Here is a 23,470-nt window from a genome sequence, read left to right as displayed (position 1 = left end):
CCTCAGCCCCCAGAGGCTCCATTTGCTCATCAATGCACTTATTACCCTGTATTGCAATGCTCTGCTTTCTCGACTCTCTCCCTCATTAGCCTGGGGGTTCCTGGAAGGCAGGGGGCATGTCTTTCTGCTCTTTGTATTTTCAGTACAGGCCTCCCTCAAAGACACTGCACACTCAGTTCCAGACGACCGGAACAAGGCGAGTATCGTAATAAAGTGAGTCGTAATCTTTGTGCTGGCGGAGTTTCTTAAAAACACACAGTATCTGTGAAGCACAGTAAAGTGAATGGCAATAAAACAGGGTATGCCTGTACATAGCACCTGGAACACAAGTGCTCAAGGAGTTTTTATTGAAAATTGAGTGAATGAATGAATGAATGAATGAATGAATGAATGAATGAATGAATACCTGTATTCTCTCCCTCACCAACTAGACTCCGGCTCTAAGAGAGCCGGGGTTGTGTCTTTTTCTTTTTGCTTACGGTATATTTTTCACCTAAGGCTCTGTTATGGGCTGAATTCTGCCCCCCAAAAAACTGTATGTTGAAGCTCTTATCCCTGTACCTTGTGATGTGACTGTATTTGGAGATAGGAGCTTTAAAGAGATGACTAAATTAAAGAGGATGGCTTTAGGGTGGGCCCTAATCTAATCTGACAGGTATCTTTATAAGAAGAGGAGACTAGGACACATAGAGAGACACCTGGGATGCACACCCACAGAGGAAAGGGCAAGTGAGGACACAGCCAGAAGGCAGCTGTCTGCAAGCCTAGGAGAGAGGCCCCAGGAGAAACCAACCCTGCCAACACCTTGATCTCGGATTTCTGGACTCCAGGCTGTGAGAAAATACATTTTAGTTGTTTAAGCCCCCAGACTGTGGTATTTTGTGATGACACCCCTAGAAAGCTAATATAGACCCATACGCCCCACCCAGACCCAAGGCCCAGGCAGACTGTGGCCAGCCTGCCCTGGCAATCAGTGCTGGAGAAACAAGGTGAGTGGTCCACATGCTGACCGTCTACCAAAACTGCCAGCTGACAGAGTGAAGGTGAGCCCTACCTGGGATGGTGTTATCTAGTAGAAAGCCCAAAAATCCACCGACAAACATGCCTGTGGTCAGCAGCACCTGGATGACCTGGTCCAGTTGTAGAATCCCTAGAATGGAGATAAAAGTGACAAGGAAGCCCTGGCCAGGTAGCTCAGTTGGTTAGAGCATCATCCTAATATGCCAAGGTTGTGGGTTCGATCCCTGGCCAGGGCACATAGAAGAATCAACCAATGAATGCATAAATACATGGAACAATAAATCTCTCTCTCTCTCAAAATCAATCAATTTTTTTTTTTTTAAAACTAACAAGGAATTCCCAGGGATCAGGGGCCCCACTGGCTCTGTTCCTGGAGTGGTCATGGTCCAGAGGATGCAGAATCACCTGTCTGGAGCCTCCCTGGGTTCTTGTTCACCCAGTTGGGAATGACGAGCCCACAGTAGATGGAGAAGCCAAAGACAAAGAGGTTCCTGGACGAGTTCATGTCCACGTACTGTGGGAGAGAGCCCCCCCCCCAGCAGCCCAGAGACATCAGCACCTTTGCTGCACACCCATCTAACATCCCTCCAAATGCCCCTCCCCTCCCACCACCGCCAGGGGTTTGGGAGGAAGCTAAACTCAGAGCAACGCATCCTCAGCAGACAAGCCGACCCCGATTCCCACTTGACCTTGCAAACTGAGTGGTTTAGATAATCCAATTCAAACTGCTACAATTTCTGGTTTTGGGTGCTTCTAGCTATTTCTTTCTTCCACTGGGGGCCCAATGTGGTTCCTGGGACCAAGGATCCCTTCTCCTCCCCTTCCCCAGCCCTGTTCCATTCATCTCAAACCCCGTGGGCTCCTCCCAAGACATGAAATGCTGCTGCTTTCCCAAGGGCACCTGGCTCACCTGCAGATTGGAGATCCCCACAGCAGTGATGACCCCGAACATCACGAGGAACATGCCTCCGATCACGGGGGTTGGGATGGTGGCAAACGCAGCCCCGATCTTCCCAAATATGCCCATCAGGAGCAGCACAAAGCCTGCGGTGACAATCACAATCCTGCTCCCCACCTGAGGCATTCGGGGAGACCGAAACGAAGAGCTCAGCCAGCCAGGCCACCCTGCTCCTAGGGCACCTCAAACAACACTCAGGAGGACTCATAGAAGCAGCCCCGCCTAACCCCAAAGTGACCCCCCTCTGCTTCCACGTGTCTTCTACGATTGCCAGGATAGACTCTCTGCCTGTGGAATGGCCAGAACCAAGAAGGGCAAGTACTGTAAGCGAAATGATAGCCCCTTGAAGATGTCATGTCCTAATCCCCAAACCTGCAAATATGTTACCTTGCATGGCAAAAGGAACTTTCCAGATGTGATGAAGTTGAGGGTTTTGAGATTGAAGAGTCTCCTAAGTTATCCAGGTAGGCCTGATCTAATTACATGAATCCTTATAAGCAGAGGACCTTTCCTGGCTGTTCTTGGAGGATATGTGACTATGGGAGAGAGGCGGAGAAATGGGGCATTGCTGGCTTGGACAACGAAGGATGGGAACCATAGCCAAGGAATTGAGTGGCCTCCAGATGATGGAAAAGGCAAGGAAATGGACTCTCCTCTGGAGCCTCCAGAAAGGAATATAGCCCTGCCAATACCTTTATTTAGCCCCATGAGACCCATATCAGGCTTCTGACCTCCAGATCGGTAAAATAATAAATTTGGGTTGTTTGAAGTCACTAAGTTTGTGCTCATTTGTTACAGCAGAAATAGGTGACTAATACATTCAGTGGCAGATTTAGGTACCCCACCTGCCCCCAGGAGCCACCATCAGCAGGCTTACCTTGGTGATACCCAGCGCCCCAACATTCTCGCTGTAGGAGGTGGTGCCATTCCCTGTCCCCCAGGCACCTGCCAGCAGACAGCCAAGGCCCTCAATGCCAATGCCACGGTTGATGGCATGCTTCGGAGGGGGTGGGGCCCCCACCAGCCGGGCACAGGCATAATAATCGCCTACTGATTCCACCATTGAGGAGATCACCCCGGCGATGATCCCAAAGACGCCAGCCAGGCTGATGGTGGGGAAGCCCCACTGTCCTGAAAATGCAATGCAGAAGGAATATTAATCCAGAAGATAACAGGCTGCTGAACCCCAAATAATGTCTTTGCCAGAGGAGTCTCCGGAAAGCTTTAGAGACCGGGCAGCATGCCTTCAACCCCACAACTGTCCAGAAACTTTGGCTCAGACTCCTGCCCTACTATTCCTCCCTTGGGGTGGGTCAGATGTCCTGACCTTGAGGTCACCGTGCACAAAAAGGGCCAGCAACAGAGTGTCTTCCAGAAAGACCCGGAAGCCTTTGGAAGATGAGATTCTTACTCAGGGAGACCCCAGCTCCACAGTCCGCAGGTCAGGGCAGCCCTCCCTGGAACCTGGTTATTTATACACCCTGAGCCAAGAATTGAGGGGAAAGGAGACCAGAAGTGGCCTAAGGGATGGCCTTGAACTTGTCTCAGAAATGTTCTCATTCAGTCCCGGGCCTCCCTTGTGTGGGATTTACCGAATCCAGGAGGAGACCCAAAGGTCTGGCTAGGAGGTGGGGACCTCTCTGCCCTCTCCCCACTCCCAGGTTCACGAGCTCTGGGCAACAAGGAGGGGGGATGAGAGATGTAGGCCAGCTCAGAGGTTCGTCTGAGAGTGGGAGCCTCTTGTCTAGCAGTAAAATATGAGTTGTTTGAATCCATTAAATTTGTGTTAATTTGTCACAGAAGAAATAGGAGACTAATATTGAGTGACAGATTTAGGTACCCACCTGCCCCCAGGAGCGACCATCAGCAGCCTTACCCTGGTGGTACCCAGTGCCCGGACATTCTTGCCATAGGAAGGGGTACCATTCTCTGTCCCCATGGGATTCTTAGGACAACCCAGGGGTCTCCTTCTCTTAGGGGTCTGATATCGTGCCTGTCCCTCATTGTCAGATGGAGGAAAGCCTTCCTCCAGCCGTATTCAACTCTGAATCCCATGCCCTGGGCCCCACGGGCAGTCCTGGGAAACGTGTCCCAGGCCAGAATGGTCCCCATCTTCTCATTACCTGGGTAAGGGAAGCGAAACCAAGGGGCCTGGCTCAGGATGTTCCCTTTGGTGTCAGTGCGGGCTAGGTACCCATAGGCTGTGGGGGCCGAGGGGAGCGTGTCGGTCTCTGTGAGCACGAAGCACAGCAACCATGAGATGCAGAGGGCCAGCAGCACCTGCAGGGGAAGCCACCCTTCAGCACTGGGCCTGCCCTGCCCACCAGGGCCAACCCCTCCCAAAGGGGCCCTTCCAGGGACAACAGGAATCTGGTGTGTTGTGGATAATTAGCACATTAAAGGAACGTAGAATTTAAATGATGGGGAGTCCTTGCGTCAAATAGAGGTAGGCTGTCTAGTAGAATGGGCACTTATTACACAGTCTGTCTCTCTTTCTACTGTTTGTCGGTCACATGGTCTTTGGTCAAATTCTCAGCCTCAGTTTCCTCATCTGTGCAATGGAATCACAGTCACTGCTCTGTAGAGCCTGAAGCAGGAGTTCTTACAGCTGGGTCCTCAGATATTTGATTTTTCATCTCTGGTGGCTGAACCCCAGAAAACTGTATTTTTGGCCATGTCGCCAAGTAATTCGCATGGCCACTGAAGTTCAGAGCCCTGGCCCACGTGGTGCTGAAGATAATGAGATCATTATATGGAAGTATCTTCCTACAGTGGGAAATGGAGCTCACAGGCAAGTAGCCCTGAAAACGTGTGTCCGGCAGCTACACATTCAGCAGAGAAGGCTCTGAAAAGGGAGGGACCACCGTCATCACGGGGCACCTGAATTACCCATGAGCCACTGAGAAAGAACCTGAGCTGAGAATCTTGGCCCTTAGTTCTACATGATCAGCCGTGAGCCTGGCTGTCTCCCCAGTGTCTCGCTACGAGGATGGCCCGGGAAAATGAGAAGGCTGTCCCTCGCTGGGGCCCAGAGCAGCGACCTTGGGCAGGAGTCTCTGCTCCTGGGAGAGAAGCACTGAAGGAAGACCTGGGGCGGCATTGCCCCAACGGCCAGGGAGTGTTCCCACAGACCACAGGTGAGTCAAGGAAGGTCACGGAGGGGAGGCCCCTGCAGACGGGGGAGCCTTCGATTTGGGGGCCATCCGGGAGTGCAAGACGCTGCCCCTCAGTCTCGAGGTGAGTGAACTAAGAATGGCAGAGGGCAGGGAGCGCTTCTTACGGGGAAGACCTGAAACAGGTAGAACTCAGAGGTGTGACACTTCTTTCGTCCGTAAATGGGCACAGGCACCGCGATGTTTTTCAGGTATTGAGAAAACAGCACGATGAGAAAGATGGTCCTGAAACAGAAACATGCCACACCCATCCTGGCAAGCCGGGCCGTCCTGAGCGAGCGTCCAGGGTGCTGAGCCACCACGGGGGCAGCGGCCACCCCGGGAGGGTCCCATCTAGCCCTGCTCTGCGGTGCAGACCGCGTCCTGAGGTTCCCCTTCAGAAGCTGCTGGTGGCTGAAGAGGAACAGTGTGAGTGTGAGTGTGTGTGTGGGGGGGGGGCTGGCATCCCTTGAGGGTGGCAGCTGAACAGATCCAGCGGTTGGAGCCAGTGAGGCCAGGGTCTGAGATCATCTTCTCTCCCAAGTTATTCTGTAGGTCTTTGTGGTCAGACCACAATGAGCAGAGTGAAAGATAATGCCCAGTGTCATCCTCAAGTCGCTTCAAAGCTCTGTATAAATGCTAGAGGCCTTTTTTCCCCAGGAAGCCTTCCCGATGCCCCCATCTGGCTATCACCACCCCTCCCCTGAACGTGCACGACATTCTAACTCTCATCCCTATCTCCCGGTGTCACAGTCCTCTCTCTCCGACACTGCGCTATGAGGCCATGTCTTTGTACCCTTCCCAGGTGCCAGAGGTCTACAAGCATTTGCTCAATGAAAACCTGTAGTCTGGGGACTAATCGAATCCACTTACCGTGAGCCCTCCGCTAAGGACTCTTCTGCACTGCCTGTGGTTACCCCATCGTCTGCGTGGACTGGTGACACAATTCATAGCAGCAATAATAAATTACAAGTAGCGATTTCACTGCTTTTCAAGGCATCATAATGTTCTTGAAAGTATTTGTAAACCAGAGAGTCGGGCAATATCCAGGACTCTTAGTATTCTTACTGGGTGATCTTCCACCAAAGAGAACCCAGGTGGCTCTCCCTCCCCGGAGAGGACTTACATGGCAGAGATCCCCCAGTGGACCCCAGCGTCATTGCCCGCAGAATCGAAGAGAGGCAGGGCCACCAGGGAGATGGTCGGAGCAATGGTCAAGGGGCCAATGAAGCGCATGAGGTAGCCTATGAGTCCCGAGAAGCCCACGAGCATCTGGAAACAGGAGGCGACCATGATGACGCCCTGCAACTGAAAACAGGGCAGGTCAGGCATCTCGAAGCTCTGCCCAGGCCAGGCCACCTCTAAATCTAGTCACCCCTGGGTGCTACCTTCAGAGGCAGGGCAGGGGCAAAGCTGGACCCCCAAAGGAACTAAGGGAGGGAGAACTCTGGTCTCACTCCTCTCTCTAGTTCTCGACTAACTGTTGGACATTTTCACTTAATATGAACCTTCTCGGGAAGTAGCCTTCACAAGTGTTCATTGATCACAGTGATGATGATGATAACTCAGTGCTAACATCACTCAGTAAGGTGCCAAACATCTTTTTTGCTTTATTTTTTTCTGCTTTCCTATTTTTTTATTGCAGGTCTTGGCAACTTTCTCCCATAAAGGACCAGATAGGGAAGATTTTCGTCTTTGCAGGCCACATGTGCTCTGTCGAAACTCTTCCAGGCAGCGTGCGAACGAACGAGCCCAGCTGTGTTCCAGTAAAACCTCACTCACAGGCTCTGAAGTCTGAATTTCACATAACTTGGACATGTCATGAAATAGCATTCTTCATTTTTTTTCCAGTCCCTTAAATTATTAAGCCATTTTTAGCTTGTGGGCGATACAAAAAAACAGGGAACAAGCCAGATTTGGCTGGTGCCCTGTAGTTTGTCAACCACTGGTCCATTGGACTGATTAGGTTCCCTTCACTGCTCCTTTTTCAATTGACTAGTCTGGGTGTTCTACGTCCTGTTTTACCCCTGATAACTTTCCTTGCTTTAAGCAGGCTCTTTCTGCAAGTAATCTAGTGACTCTGGCTTTCTTTTCATTAGTGTGAGCACGGTGTATCTTTCTCCACCCGTTTACATTTAGTCTCTATGTGTCTTTAGAGTTAAAGTGGGTTTTTTATAGACAACATAGAGTTGGGTCTTGTTTTTTGATCCACTTGGACAATCTCTTTTTTGTTGCTGTTGTTAATTCTCTCCCGAGGATATTTTTTGCACTGAGTGAGAGAGAAAAGCAACGATGTGGGAGAAACACATCGCACCCCAAATACCCCAACCAGGGCCAGGAATGAGCCTGCCACCCAGGTATATGCCCTTGACTGGGAATCGAACACTCCACCCTTGGGTGTGCAGGCTGACGCTCTGACCACTGAGGACACCAGCCAGGGCACAATCTCTGTCTTTTCATTGGTACATTTCCAGCATTGGCGTTCAAAGTGGTCATCGACGTGGTTGAATTAATGCCTGCCATCCTCATTACTGTTTCCTAATTGTTGCCTTTGTTCTTTGTTTCTATTTCGTCTTCCACTCTTTTCCTGCCTTTTGTGCTTTTAACTGAACATTTTATGTGATTCCATTTTATCTCCTGTCTTAGCAATTTCTCTTCTTTTTAAACTTTTTTTTTTTTTAGTGGTTGCCCTAGAATGTGCAATATACGTTTACAGCGAATCCAAGTTCAGGTTCAAATAACATTATAGCACTTCATGGGTAGCGTGAGTGCTTCATCATAACACAAGGCTCCTAACTTATCCCACCTGTCATTGCTGTCACTCATTTTCACTTAGCAGCATAAGTATATAAATAGAAACTACCAGGCCCCGGGAAAGTGAAGATAAAATAGCTCTGATTTTAAAAACTGAACTTGTCATCTCTTCCCACAGTTTTCTACTTTTTCTCTTACCGCCGTTTCCTTAAAAATAGAGCCGCTGTTCAGTTTCACCTCTCCATTACTTCTCATATCCCAGTAAGTAATGACATTCCTATTGGTCCTCTATTTGCGTCACTTTTATTGGTGGCTGGTATTGTGCCGTGCAGGTGACCTGCTGGCCACCAGCAGTTTCAAGATACGAGTTGTGTGTGGACAAATGTAACTCAGTGAAACACGGAGAAGCTACGTTAAATTCCAATAGGCTGGCTCAGCGAATAAAATCAATCGATTAGTAAAATGAGGTTGAAACGTGTAAGAACATTCTCTGGTTTACAGCACTGATGAAAGACATTGGACCAGCAGATGGAGCTAAAGCACCAAAGATAGGACTCTGGGTTTGGGCTAGTTGTGTTGCACATAGGAGGCGATGTGGGGGAAATTATAGAGTCTGGTCTTAGTACTGGGCCAGAGGAAGCCCTGCCCCGGGCCCTGTGTTTTAGAGCAGGGATTGGCAAACTTTTTCTGTAAAAGGCAGGATAGTCAATGCTTCAGGTTTTGTGGGTCATATGAGATTTCTATTACTTTTTTTTTTTAAATCCTCACCAGAGGATATGTTTTTTATTGATTTGAGAGAAAGAGCGAGAGAGAGAAACATTGATCGGTTGCCTTCCGCACTCACCCTGACTGGGAATCAAACTGGCAACCCCTCTGTGCATGGGATGCCGCTCAACCAACCGAGCCACACTGGCCAGGGCTACCTGTTCTTTTTTTTATTTTAAATATATCTTTATTGATTTCAGAGAGAGGAAAGGAGAGGGAGAGAGAGAGCTAGAAACATCAATGATGATTCTAGTCATTCAGTCATTGATCTGCTGCAGCCCGCAACCCGGGCATGTGCCCTGACCGGGAATCGAACCCTGATCGCCTGGATCCTAGGTCGACGCTTAACCACTGAGCCACACCGGCTGGGCAACCTGTTGTTGTTTTTAAACAACCTTTTAAAATGTAAAAACCATTCTTAGTTTGTAGGCAGTTAAATAAAAAACTGCCTGGATCTGGCACAAGAGCCATAGTTTGCTGACTCCTGCTTGTGTCACAAACACAAAAATAAACAGTAAACGTATTCAAGAAAATATGGGCGTCTCTGTCACTTGGGATCCCGTGCTCAGTGCGGGCACAGCATGACCCATATCCCTAAACATCCTCTCTCACTACTAATACTGTTCAAGCCCCAGGGAATTATTTCCCCTAACTCTTGCCCAGTGTCCTCAAGACACAAGGTACCTGCCTCTGAATGTGGCAAAGGTTTGTGCTGCCGAGATGGAGGCAGACACCTCATTAGAACACAGGAAGGATCTGAGCAGCGGACGTGATGAGGAAGGAGAAGAGACTAATTAATTTGCCAGAGCTTTCTTCTTGGATAGTAGGGAGGCAAGAGGTTCTTGCAAAAGGAATTCTTGTCCTCAGTAGCTCTGAGTGAAAAGGGCAATCCTGCCCTTGGCATCTAGCAGAGCAGGGGGAGGAAAATTCGCATTAACCAAAGCCAAGTGGGAACAGCAAAAACAAACAACAACAAAAACAATCAGGAGCCTCACACCCCTCCTGTGTCCTGTGCTTCATTCCCTTGATGAGATAGTAACACTAGGCTTCACCGAAGAACATCTTGATTTGGAAAAGGTAACGCAACACAGGCCGTTCCAAGATTGGCCAAGGAACCGGGTAAAAACCCAGGGCCCGCCAGCCTGGCAAGTGCAAATCTTAGGAAGATCTTGGTCTGGAAGGACTTGGAACTGTTCTTTAAAGATTAAAAGGCCCATGAACCCCAGGTCCACCCTGAGATAAGAGGCAAGCACAGGGACTTGGTGAGACAGTTGAAGCTCGTCGCATCCCAGTGATCGGCGCAGGCACGTGCGAAAAGCTGGTTTTCAAAGGGAAGAACAGCAGAAGGTTCTGGCTGAAATTCACAAGTTACAGCCCAGACCAAGCCACCGTGTCCTTCCAGGGGTGTCGGCGGTGGAGGGGAGCAAGGCAGCGAACATCTGGAGGCCGCGCTCTCTTCCTCTGAACCCCAGTGGTCGGACCTGCTCAAATCTCGGCATTTCGCTGGGCCCAACTGGCCCTGGGACGGTGTGGAATACGGCAGTCACTTGTCCCCCAGCCGCCACCCTGGTCCCAAGGCCGCGTCTCTCCACTGGACGGATGAGAGGGTTGTCGCTGTTCTGCCCCCGCTGGCTGCATATTTGAATCCTTTCTCCACGATGGACCACGTCCCGGCTGCGGTTCTACTGTCCCAGTCACTGGGGCCTTGGACAAGTTTTACTGTGCTCGAGGGGACACATCGTAGGAAGCTGCCAAGGCCGGCCTCTTGGCGCTCCCGGCTTTCGCCTCTGCTGGACTTTGCTATCTCAGCTGTGACCACAGGGCCTTTGCAGAGCTGCTGCCAGGCTGCGGGAGCCCTGACCTTTTCGACTTACTACCTTGAGAACTGATTGTACACCCCTTGGCCTCTGCTGTGTCATGCCATTCATCTCACAGCAAGGAGGAAACAGCAGACAAGTCCGCCGGAGAGATAACCCTCTTCTCCTAATCACCTGGCTAGTTTTAGAATTTAATCCGTACGGAAAAGTTTTCAGAGGAATTGTATCCAAGAAACTGTCAGGCCGAGTTCCATGTTCTGGCGTGCGAGTGAGGTTGTCTTCCAGCTTCTCACAAGGCTCACGGTGTCACTGAACGTTAGACAGGAGCTTTCGCATTTTAATTTACCAAACTCTTAAAGGGAATTCAGCTTGGTTGCTCTCGATACCTGATCAAACTTCTGTCTTTTCCCTGGGACTGATGGCGAGAGGGAACCGCTCCCGATTCATAAGTAAAGACTGCAGAAGCCCCGGCCGGGCTTAATGTTTGAAAACTTCCCTCTTTGTTCAGTTGGTACCGGGCACTGTTGGTTATGCGTCTGGGAAACTTCAGAGCTTCCTTAAAGCCACCAGTTCCTTTCCCCGATGATACAACTGAATTAAGCAAGGGCCAGGTTTCACAGCAGAGAAGCACATGGGCACTACTGTCCAAAGTGGGCAGGCTGAGCAGATAGTACCCACCAGCAGAAGGGTCCTGAGCCGGACCTGGTCCTGCACGTTGGTTTTCCCCTTAATCTGAGCCTACTATGGACGCAGTCAATATGGAGCTTGTGCATCCGTGAAAAACTTATAGCAGAATGTCTGGAAAACTCTAAGTGCTTAGTAACTATGATCTTCCACTATCATCACCACTATCATCACCATCATCACCATCATCACCATCGTCATCACCACTGTGATGTGTCTCTCTCCTCTTTGCAGTCCTAGCACTTAGCACAACGCTTGGCCTCAACAATGACATTTGAGGACTTAATATAAAACTAGAGCACTACCCTCTGCGCTCTCTGCCTCCCGGGACTGGCGTGGAAAATGCTTGTGCTCTTGCTGCTTGAGATACGTGAGCGTTTCCAAGTCAACCTGATTCCCCTCTTCATCTTTCCCACCCTGACTGCCCGAATCTTTCTCTCGTTCATCACCATGCTTGCTTTTCTCCACTGCACTTATAACTCCCTGGAATTCCCCTCTTTTATGGACTTTGTAGAATATTTTTGTCTCCCCCTCCCACCCTGTCCTGCGCATTCACACACGAGGACTTTAGGCCCTTGTCTGTCTTATCTACAGCAGGATCTTGATGCCTAGGACCTTGCCTCGTGGTGAATTGAACAAATGAACCAACACAGGAGCTCCCACTGAGGACCCCTCCACTCCACACACCGACCCGCCCACCCCACCCTCGTGTCCCATTACCTCTCGGATCCTCTTCTGCCACTCCTCGGTGAATTCAGGGGAGCTGGTGTTCACCTGGCTGGCATTGAGTGTCCACTCGGGACACTTCCAGGCGGGAAGGGAGAGCATGGCCAGGGAGGGTGCCAGAAAACTAAACGTCCCTCCCTGGAGAATGGGTAGCCTGGAGGAGGGGAAGAATGCAGTTACCCACACAATTCTTTAGCACTGGTCTGTCACTGCCTCCAACTAGGGGTCTTTTAATCCCAAGTCCTAGCTACGTTTAGAGGCAACACATGACGCCTGCTGTTCTCAGTATACAGGGGGCTCCTGCCAAGCCTCCACTCAGACCCACGAACCCTGCCAAACACCGGACAAGTAGGAGAGGTGGGAAGGGGAGAGACAAGCAGACTTAACCCCCATCTCGGAGATGCAAGCCCAGGAGCAGAGAGTCAGGCTCTGGGAAATAATTTGGAGACAGCACAGTGCTCAGCAAACACACTTAAGTGGGTGCCATTGCCCACCCCTCCCTGTTCCAGCGGATCTACCCCAGACCCCAGGACCAAAGCACAGCTCACACAGTGACGTTCTCCCACCAACAAGAGATGCACAGCCTAAAATCTGGGTTCCCAGATTCCCCTGAGTCTTCAAAAACGAACCTTGATTCCACACCTCTACCTTCAGGCTCCTTTTTATTACATGGACAGGACGGGTTTGAGGTCAATTATCGGGGCGTGCTCCCCACCCAGACCCCTCTCCCTCCTGGTGGGCGTGCCACTCTGGCTTCTGAGAGAACTTCTAGCAGCACCCCTCGACTTGTCTTCCCTTCGAGGTGCACACAGCCTGGTAAGACCACCTCCAACAATGCTCTCTCACTAGAAGGTCACAGGCTATCAAGGCGAACCTAGTCTGCCCACCCTGGACAGCTGAATTTGGGGGTGCGGAGTGGAACAGGAGCCCAAGTATTTGATTGCATCTGGCACTGTGGCACCACCTGCTCAGATGTGCTTTCTCAACAGGGCTGGAACTCAGGATTTCATGAACACATCACAAAGAATCCTTCTGGAATATGACTGGACACACTTTATGAAGTGAAAATGTGAAGTCTGTGAAAGGGTCTTGCCGTCTCAGTGGCCTGGCTGAGCGTTAGAATCAGCGATGCCTGGTTCAGACGAGGTGGCGTGTTGTCTAGGGGTGCACCCGGGGGGGAATGCATAAGCTCCGGGTGGTCCCAACGTGCCGCCAGGGCTGGGGACGACTGATCTGGATTCACAAACCTAGACCCACAGGGCTCCAGAGGAGAGTGGGGTGCGTTGCACACAGGCAGGCCCCTGCGGGTGGTGGTCGGGGTATGCGTGAATAGCTTTTTAATATGCCAGCTATGAATCCAAGCATTTGACGGGACAGGGAAACATGCGGTACTCATGTCACTGCCAAATCCTTTCTGAGCTTCTCAAATAAACAAATCTCTGCATGTGGGTTTAACCGAAGAGGACATAACAGCAGCGCTTGTGTTTTAGTTTCCTGCTGCAATTTCATAGGCACATTTCATTCATCCGAGAAATACTTACTGAGGGCCTGCGAGGCGGCGGGCATTAGGTGCCATGGTATTGGGGGCACCGCAGTGAGTGGGGCTACACTCCCAGTTATATTCCAGTGACCCCTTTCCCCGTGAGCCCTGGTACTGACAAGCTAACCAGGGACAGGGCCTTCCTCTGGGGGGGGGCGCTGGGAACGCCTCACACGCCGCTTACAAACACCGCAGCGCATCCGCGCCTCCGCCCGGCCGTTTCTCATTCCTGGGTTCCGTGGCATTTTTCACTTCCCCCCTCCCAGTGCTGAGTCTGGTCCCACAGAGGACCTGCCAACCTTGGGTTTTATCATTTTAAGGGTTTTTTTTTTTTAAGTTTCATGGGCTTGTAATGAAATTCTAATAAATGTTAATTTGCATTTCATTAAGCCATGAAATCTGTGGACTCATTCGTGGGATTTTACGCCTGTTTTTGCTTCTCTATAAACTGTCCACTGCTCACCATATAGAATTTGGACACTGTCAGGATATAACAATTCCTGTGATTGTGAGGTTTCTTTTCATTTTCAAAACATGTTTTCTGTTATCATGTGAAGAAATTTGTCCCCAATTCAGACATTATTTTAGGTAGTATTTCAAAATTTTCAAGGAGTTGAGCACTTTTCTAATTCTGTTTATGTTCTAGTCTTTTAAGATGATTTCGTGGATTTAGAATAATGCGATTAATGGCCTTTCTGCCTTTGTGTAATTGCTAAACACCTTTTATGTTGAAGATGAAATTTTCCCACTCATTTGTTTCAGTGTATTGTCATGTCCTACCTTTAGGTTCACACAACATATCAATAAGGTCCTTTGTTATTGTAAACTCAGACCTTCCAATTCTACCTGCCATCCTTTCCTCCCCACCTCCACCCTTTCGTTAGGCATTCCGGCTTCTTTCTCATCACTTCCTGTCAGAACCCGATGACAGATAGATGATAGATGATAGATAGATAGATAGATAGATAGATAGATATATAGATAGATAGATAGATAGATAGATGATAGATAGATAGATGATTGATAGATAGATAGATGATAGATAGATGATAGATAGATAGATAGATAGATAGATGATTGATAGATGATAGATAGATGATAGATAGATAGATAGAAGATGATAGATAGATAGATAGATAGATAGATAGATAGATAGATAGACAGATAGATAGGGCTACATACATTTCTTGCATTCTGCTAGCTTTTCTTCTGTTTTTAAATCCTCACCTGAGGATATGTTTTTTCATTTATTCAAGAGAGAGAGGAAGGGGGAGTGGGGGAGAAAGAGAAACAGTGATGTGAGAGAGAAACACCTACTAGTTGCCTCCTGCATGCACCCCGATGGGGGATCGAATCCGCAACCCAAGGTCGCTCCCTGACCGGGTGCCACCCCTGGTGCACAGGATGGCGCTCAACCAGCGGAGCCACCCGGCCAGGGCTCTGCTAGTTTTCCTTTCACGCCCTTCCCTGGTCCCTGTGTGGGATATGTACACTCAGTACCATTACCGGGTTGCCACTGTTCTAGGTATTTCTTACCTCCTATGGCGACCCTTAAAATTTTGTAATTAATTTCATTTGCTACCCTGACGGCAACCCCTGCTTCTGAAATTGGCCCGTGAGTATGATTCACTACTGTTCCACGTGCGCCTTCCCCCTTAACGTCCCTCTTGCACACTGTGGGCCGATGCGTTAACCACGCAGCATCTCAGAGCTGGAAGAGCCCCTTGGAACGCACCCTGCCTGGCCTTGTCATTTTACAGACAGGGACGCTGGGCCCAAGGCTGCAGGCTGGTCTTATCAGCTGCGTGACCTAGGCCTGTTGCCCAGCTTCAGCAAACCTCAGCGTCCTCTTTGATAAAATAAAGATAAGAGTAATCTCCCCCAACAGTAGCTATGAAGATTAAATGCTTAGCCCAATGTCCAGAGCGGAGCAGAGCTCAGTAAATAGCAGTGATTTCCACTCTTATCCCCTTGGAAATGTGTGGGCACTTCCCGAGAAGGCAGGGCACATCTAGGACATTTTAAAAAACGTTTCCTCTAAGTAACAGATATTATATTGCCTAGGGGAATGGGGTGAGGGGAGGCGGTGGAGGGTGCAGGGGATAAATGCCAAATAACAGTTTAAAAGGCCCTCACGATGGCATCTGTTATTTATTTATTTATTTTTATTGAATTTATTGGGGGGGTGGTGGTGACACTGCTTACCAAGGTTATACAGGTTTTCGGAATACAATTCTATAATACATAATTTGTATATTGTAGTGTGTGTTCACCACCCCAAGTCAAGTCTCTGTCCATCACCATTTATCCCCTGTACCCTCCACCTAGATAATTACTGGTTAATGCTGTGAGAAATACCAACTGGCTAGGAGTTAGGGTTCAAACAACTTACACCCTAATTAAATGTGCAAAGAGGGAAATAAAATTAGGAAACAAATGTCATTAAATTAAGATGAGGAGTTGGGGATAAACTTGAGTTTGGTTCCGCTAATGAGTTTGTGCCTAAGGCACCGTAGATTGCAAAACTAACTGACAAATCAAAGGCCAAGTAGATTCTGATTGCTGGCTAGGGGCTAACCAGGATTTAATAATGTGCTTTTCTAGATACTGCTGATGTCACGGTAAGATATCAGAAGGTCTTAGTGGTTAGAACCACACGGAATAATCCAAAGGGAATGACAGCCCGACTGGTGTGGCTCAGCGGTTGAGCATCAACTTAGGGTCCAGGAGATCGCGGTTCGATTCCCGGTCAGGGCACATGCCGGGGTTTCAGGCTCGGTCCCCAGCAGGAGGCGTGCAGGAGGCAGCCGATCAGTGACTCTCTCATCACTGATGTTTCTCTCTCTCTCTCCCCCTCCCTTCCTCTCTCTGAAATCAACAAAGATTTTATTATTTTTTTAAAAAGGGGAATGACAGTACTCAGTGCTGCCCTCGATATAGGAGCTAACGAGCGCAGGGCCCGGTGCGGGCCGGCAGCTGTCACCCTCGGCAGCATGCTCGGCTGCCTCCGGGGACGAGTGAGGACCTTGGCTGCATCCCCCAAGTCCTTCCTCACTTAGGGGCTCACTACTGAAACTCAGGTAAGGGCGCACACATCGCCATTCATTTCAAAATAAGACATTAAGTTTGAAAGGGAAAAACTGGAAGAAATCAGATATTGACTCTATGTAATTCTGGGCCTTAACTCCATCTCTGGAATGGTTCAGGATTTTTACCCGGTTACTTCCTTCTCTGGATCGGCTTCAGGTGACGTGGCTCCCTTTCCATTTTCCTGGGCACACCTCAGGGGTAGAGCAGGCACCCGGCTGTCCTGTGCCTGCCTGCATACAGCTTTCCCAGCGCCAGCCCTGCCCTCCCTTAGCTCTGCCGCTGTCCTTGGCCCTGCCCACCGTCAGGGCTCTGCAGCCACCTCGCTCCGGCCTTGTTGACAGCCGAGTCACCAGGTGCGCCAGTGGAGCTCTGGCTGGAGCAGGTACAGCGGTGGCTTTTGGGGTGGAGGAGTGGCCTGGCAGTCAGTCACGTAAGAGGAGGGAGACAGGGTTGGAATGTCCCAAAGAGGGGTCTGGTGCCTCTGCCTCCTCAGAGTTAAGCTGGGTGGTTACCTACAGAGAAAGTGTGTGGTGGGCTGTCCCACCATTTAGCAGGACCTCACCTTGGGGTAGAGGGCTCAGTAAAAAGATGAACAAAGTGCATTTGTCCACTAGTGAAGTACAGTGGACCCTTGAACAATGTGACGGTTAAGGGTGCTGAACCCCAGGAGTTGAAAATCCACATATAACTTTTGACTCCCCCAAAACGTAACTACACCCGTTGTTCCTCAAGTATCCATGGAGGACTGGTTCCAGGACCCCTGCAGATACCAATATCTGTGGGTGCTCAGGTGCCCTATATAAATGGTGTAGGTCAATGCACACAGTCGGCCCTCTGCTCCCACAGGCTCCCAACCACAGACTGAAAACAGCACAGTCAGCCTCTCCTGGAAACAACTGGCCAACCTCGGTCAGGTCAGTCTACACCGGCATAGCTTGATCCAGATCACTGATAACGAATAAATGGATATTAACTTTTCTCACCAAGTCATTTTCTCTTAAGACAGGCCGGGCAGAAGCACACTATAGAGATTTTCCCATTTTTCTCAGCAGAACCAGGGCTGAGCGCAGGCCCGGCACAGACCAGGCCAAAAGCAGACTTACAGCGAAGGGCCCCTCGCTTGCATGGACGGCTCCTTCTGAAGTCCAAAGAGGGTCCAATGCATTCACTAGCTATATATATCTTTGCAAAATTAGCAAAAGTAAAAGGTTTCAGCCAAACTGGCTACCACTTCTGTCTCTTTCCACCGCCACCTCCCCACCTCCCTAACTCTACACCTCGCATCGGGTGGCACCTGGGAGGCCATGAGCACTTTTAGGATCTGGCTAAGGGGAAGCTGAGTCAGGATAAATGTATTTTGAATGTAGTGGGGCATACTCCTGTGGTTTGAGACCACTAAACTCGGTATCTTGGTGTAGCCGTGGTGCCAGCCGGCCGTGGGTAGTGACATGAAGGTGCAGGACCAGAGCTTGCATGACAGCTAAAGGTGTCCTACAGCACCTGGCACCTGGCACATGTGATTGGGGGATGCGAAATGGCTTGAAACATGCAAAGCCAAAAGCAAATCTGTGGAAAATTTGTCAACCATCAGATGGGCAAAATTGCCAGAGAAGGTGTGGTTCTCATTGAGGTGCAGGCACAGTGGACTAGATGCTACATCAATGCTAAGCAAGACGGACACGGCCACCAGGTCCGACTAGGAAAGGTCCGGCACCCACAGGGAGGCACTTCCCGGGAAGATGGTAGAAAAAGGAATTACAGTCGCTACACCAATGGATCATCTCAATGTCACTGTAAGGGAGCTGGTGGCATGTCATCATTTGCCTTATCAGACAGGTGCCAGACCACAGACCTGGTTCAGTGAATATCTATAGTATTTACTAGGAAAATACTTCGTCTTCCCTGCTTTATCAGGAAAACTTCCTGAATGGGAGTGGCCATATGTGTCACTCTGGTAGGTCCAGGACTGGGCATATGGCTTAAGATGTGCCAGTTGGAGCTCTTCCTTGGAATTTTACAATGTGAGGCCTCCAGAGCAGTACTTGCTTGTTTAGGGGGTAAGAGCAGGAAGCCTGTCCGTGAGAACAGGCCCTGGCAGGGGGGACAGAAAGACAGCCCTGGCCTCAGGCTAGGAAAGGGGAGCCCCCTGCACCTAGCCGGATGCTCCAGAGGGCCCTGCTCTGGGTCCTCTGGGGAGGTATCTGCAGGGCCAAGGGGGTATGCTCACCTCAATCTACAGGCTCCTCCTCTTTGAGTCCCAAGAATTCTCTGCCCAAATGGCCCTGAGTCTCTTCCAGATCCTGCTTGGGCCTCTTTCCCAGGACTGTCCTGCCGCACACAGACCACGACACAGGTGCCCACCCTCTAGGTCTGAAGTGTGGCCAACAGGCAGCTGTTTGGGGCATCTGGGTTGTGGGGGGCAGGGGTGTGTGGATGGAGCTTAGATGTGCAGGTTGGGGTGTCCGCACTCACACATGCAAGACCATTTGTGATCCAGAGCAAAGCTCGAGGTGGGAAGAGAGGGAAGAATGCCACAGGCTGGGGGCTGCCTTCCTCCCTTGCTGCCAGAATCCAAAGTAGCACTTTAAGGAGTCAGAGAATTCTAAATTCCAGCCTGGCCTTCTGAGTAAGAGTGTCAGAATGTATGTTCTTTATGAGTCTATAAGCTTGGTATTTAGACATGGAGCGGGTGGGTCTCCATTTGTACTCTCGCCCTGGGTCTTGCCAGGCCGGAGGAGAGATAAGAGATGAAGAGGAAAAGTCCCGGCGGCATCTGAGTCCCTGGTTCAACACATTCCCGATGCACGATGCACCCTGCCTTTCTCTTCTCTTCTACGTCAATAAAGAACACATTTTTGTCTAAGCTGATCTGGATTTGTGTAAGTGTTGGAGCTGACACTTAAACCCAGGCTCTGACTCCTAGCCCTGTGCTCCCTCTATCATGCCCCACCAGCTTCCTAACCACCTTTCCGGCTACAATCCAAGCACACTTGCTGACACCCTGGCAGGTAAAAGAATCCATGGGGAGAAGTTGTACCTACCTGACTCCAAGAAACACTTGCAGGAGAGTGCAGATGCCAGAGACGAAGAACATGGTGCTGATGAGGTAGCTCTGGGTGAGGGGGTCGTGCTGCAGACACAGGTCCTTGGCCAGGATGAGCGGCACTGCCACGAGTCCCCCCAGGGCCGTGAGGAAGTGCTGTGGGTGGAGCAGAGAGAGTAGATGGGCACTGCATGCTAAGGATGCCCGCTCCACCTTCAGTATCACTTCTAGGCCAGAGGCAAGAGCTCCACCTCTGGTCTCAGAGGAGCCTGGCCATGAGTGACAGGCAGAGATCTGGGCAAGCAGTGGCAACTAAGAAGGCCTGGCAGCAAGAAGCAGGAAACTAGCTAGAGGCTCTAGAGTTGAAGGCAGAGCCCTAGTGTGAGAAACTGATACCCTGGGTAAGAAACTAAGGCAGGAGCACAGCAGAGGAGGTCATAAGAGGGACCAAGGAGGGGGCTTTAAGGATGAGAACATGGTGAGAGGCTCATTATTAAAACAAGGCACAAGGTAAGGGCAAGACCGCTGACCAGGAAGACCTGAACACACTCTCCAGAAGAGATCATATATGGAGTCACACAACAGCCATAGCAAATTTAAGAAAATCGAGATCATACCTCAAAGGAACTAGAAAAAGAACAAACTAAGCCCAAAGTTAGCAGAGGAAGGAAATAACAAAAATCGGAGCAAAATAGATTAAAGAGATCAGAAGAGCAATAGAAAAGATTAGTGAAACTAAGAACTATATTTTTTAAAAGGACAGACAAACCCTTAGCTAGACTAAGAAAAAAAAACACAAAACACAAAGAAATAAAATCAAGAAACAAAAGAGGAGCCATTACAATGGATACAACAGACACAAAGTACTGTAAGACACAAATCGGATAAATTCCTAGAAACATACAAATTACCAAGACCCACTCATGAAGAAACAGAGAAACTGAACAGACCACTAACAAGTGAGAAGTTTGAATCAGTAATCAGAAACCTTCCAACAGGGCATAGGTGGGGAGAGATTAACCAAAGAATTTATATGCATATATGCATAACCCATGGACACAGACAATAGTGTAGTAAAGGCCCAGGGTGAGGGGTGGGTGTGGGGTAGAAGGGGTCAATGGGGAAAAAAGGGGACATATGTAATACTTCCAACAATAAAGATACATTTATATATATAGAAAAACCTTCCAACCAGTAAAAGCTCAGGGCCAGATGGTTTCACTGGTGAATTCTACCAAACATTGAAAGAAAAATTAACACCAAACCTTCTCAAACTCTTCCAAAAAATTGAAGAAGAGGGAACAATCCCAAACTTATTTTATGAGGCCCACATATAATCTAATAGCAAAGCCAGATAAAGACACTACAAGAAAAGAAAACCATAGGCCAACATCCTTGATGAATATACATGCAAAAATTCTCAACAAAATACTAGCAAATGGAATTGAACAGTACATTAAAAGGATCCTACATCATGACCAAGTGCACTTTATCCCTGGGATGCAAGAATGGTTCAACATATACAAATCAATACATATGATATACTACATTAATAAAATAAAGGCTAAAAATCATATGACCATCTCAATAGATGCAGTAAAAGCATTTTACAAAATTCAACATCCTTTCATGATAAAATATTTAAATTAACCATTTTATCGACTCATAATATTTTTAAAAAGGTATAATGTTTGCTCTTCTTATTTCATAGAAAAGCACAAAGAAGCAAACAAAAATGTGTATCCCATCCCCAATATTCCACATGGAGAAGTTTGTAAAATTAAAAGAAACATATCTATGAGATTAGAAAATCCATACTATAAAAAGTTACAAAATAAGAAGTGAAAGTTGAAAGCTACCCTCCTTTCCCTAGTTCCTCTTACCAAGGTTAAATACGTTTATTAGTTTCTTGTGAATCCTTCAAAACATACAAAATTACTACATATACTTATTTCTACCATCCTCTTGTTGTTTGTTTTTAACACAAAAAAAATCACACATAAACTGTTATTTACTTTGCTTTTTCCACTTAATGTATCTTGGAGAACATTTTCTAACTTCAAGGTACATATATATTTCTCTTTTTATCAGCTGCATGAAAACATCACTTGCTAGGTTGTGTCACAAATTATTTAACAGGTTCCCTAGAGTTTTGTTTATGTGTTTGTTGTGTGATTTTGATTTTACTATTATCAATAATGCTATAGGAACATCTCTGTACTTATCTCAACAAGTCTAATCAGCATAACCTCAGAGAAATTCTTAAGCAGCGGGGACTGGGTTAAAGGGTAAATGTGTATTACATGTTGATAGAAATCACCAAATTGTCATCTAGAAAGGTTGTACCAAATAACATTCAAACAAAAGTGTTTGCAAGTGCCTGTTTCCCAAAATTTCCCAGGCATTGGTTATCAAACTTTTTAGTTGTTGCCAATCAAATAAATTAAAATCGGTATGTTTACAAAAAAACCCAATGTCCCAGTCGATGTCTTTAGTGTAACCTATCAGCCCAACATGAGAGAGAATCCTCCCTAGTTCCTTCCTCCAACCCCAAATTCCTGGAGAGAGAGACCAAAGAAGCCTTGAGTTCCCCTGGAAGTCAACTACATGGAAGACGAGAATATGCACAACTGAAGTGTGGGTCTTGACTAATTTGTCCTGGGTGTGTATTGATGAGGTTTTTGAGGCAGATGCTCTTTGAACCCAGTGCCTGCTGGGTGACATTACCTGGACCCCCATGATGATGCAGAGATACCATGGTGGAATGTCCAGGATGTGATAGGCCAGAGGGCTGCTGCTGGGACTCCCGGGGTGGCCAGCCTTCTTCCTGCCTCGGCCATCATCATGGAAGGTGAGCACACCATCTCCTCTCTGCTCGGAACAAGAGAACGACACATCTCATTTCAAGAGGAATCCTGGTTTCAACCGTACAGATGGATGGCCTTCCAAAGGCAAAAGGCAATGAGGCAGGGGTAGCTGTTGGCCAGCTTGGGATTTCTAGGTGCGAACTCAAAAGACCAGTGGTTTTCTGTATTATGTCTCTGCAGCAGGACCTCCATGTGAAGCCTGGGGCCATGCAAGAGGAGTGGACGCCATGCCAAAGCCCTGGCAGAGAAGCAGCTTTGTGCAGGAGGGGATGGGGGTCAACTCCAAGGTCAGAAAATGGGCAGGCTTTCCTCCCAGCCAGTCAGGAAAACGGATGCTGGCCCCAGAATGGTGTAGCTGCCCCCAGGCCCTGTGTGGACATCTGTCAAAGCCCTCATCACAGCATGTTCATTATAATGAGTGGTTTCCTCATCGCTCTCTTCTGCTGGGCTGTGAGTTCCTAGAATGCACTGAGTGTGCCTGTGGCCTCCCGTGGGTGCCTGTGAATGAGCTCACAGGGCTGCAGTGGGTATAGCCATGTGTGTCCACCAGCGAGCTCACCTCACACCCTCTCCCAGGACCTCTGGGGATTCTCAAGAAGGTGATGGAGAAGGAAACATGTGGGGAACTGTTGGTTTGGGACCTTCCTGTCTTTTTTCCTATTAACAGCCAATGACTCAAAGGCTGTTCTCAGCATGATGACCTCTGAATATGCAGCCTCGATATCAACTTGGACCATCTGAGGGTTATGAAAACCACTTCCTCATCTGCTTTAAAACAACGTCTGGGGAACTGACCTTGCAAAAGTTTCCAAATAAGAAAAAATTTTGGAACATGGGGCTGGGAGAAAAATATGTTGTCCTTGAGAACAGCTGGTTCTTCAAGAGTGTGTGACTCTCTGAAGCCTGTCAGCCATGACTGGAAAGCACAGAGCCTGATCAAAAGATGACTGTTGTTGTAAACTACCTCACATCGCGTATGCAAAGAGATGGGGCAAACAAACAACAACGAAGGCAGATACATAGCATGTCTGAAGATTCCTGTGTGTCAGAGAGG

At 48.7% G+C, this 23,470-nt stretch overlaps 1 protein-coding gene across 1 annotated transcript in view; it reads right to left on the bottom strand.

Moving 5' to 3' along the window:
- LOC308561844 (solute carrier family 23 member 1-like) overlaps positions 1-23,470 on the bottom strand; it is a 28,247-nt gene that overhangs the window by 2,384 nt on the left and 2,393 nt on the right. Inside the window, exons 2-11 of the mRNA XM_081147375.1 lie at positions 22,277-22,420; positions 19,548-19,705; positions 11,871-12,030; positions 6,257-6,438; positions 5,259-5,376; positions 4,102-4,258; positions 2,856-3,109; positions 1,931-2,095; positions 1,426-1,534; positions 1,055-1,150 (exon numbers count right to left, since the gene is read on the bottom strand). Coding sequence (XP_081003501.1) covers positions 1,055-1,150; positions 1,426-1,534; positions 1,931-2,095; positions 2,856-3,109; positions 4,102-4,258; positions 5,259-5,376; positions 6,257-6,438; positions 11,871-12,030; positions 19,548-19,705; positions 22,277-22,420 — 1,543 coding nt within the window. The remainder of the gene's footprint in view (positions 1-1,054; positions 1,151-1,425; positions 1,535-1,930; positions 2,096-2,855; positions 3,110-4,101; positions 4,259-5,258; positions 5,377-6,256; positions 6,439-11,870; positions 12,031-19,547; positions 19,706-22,276; positions 22,421-23,470) is intronic.

This window comes from Miniopterus schreibersii (genome assembly GCF_964146895.1).
Source record: "Miniopterus schreibersii genome assembly, chromosome: 9".
Lineage (NCBI taxonomy): Eukaryota > Metazoa > Chordata > Mammalia > Chiroptera > Miniopteridae > Miniopterus > Miniopterus schreibersii.
Note: the sequence above shows the minus strand (reverse complement) of the source record. Positions and strands in the feature narration are given on the sequence as shown.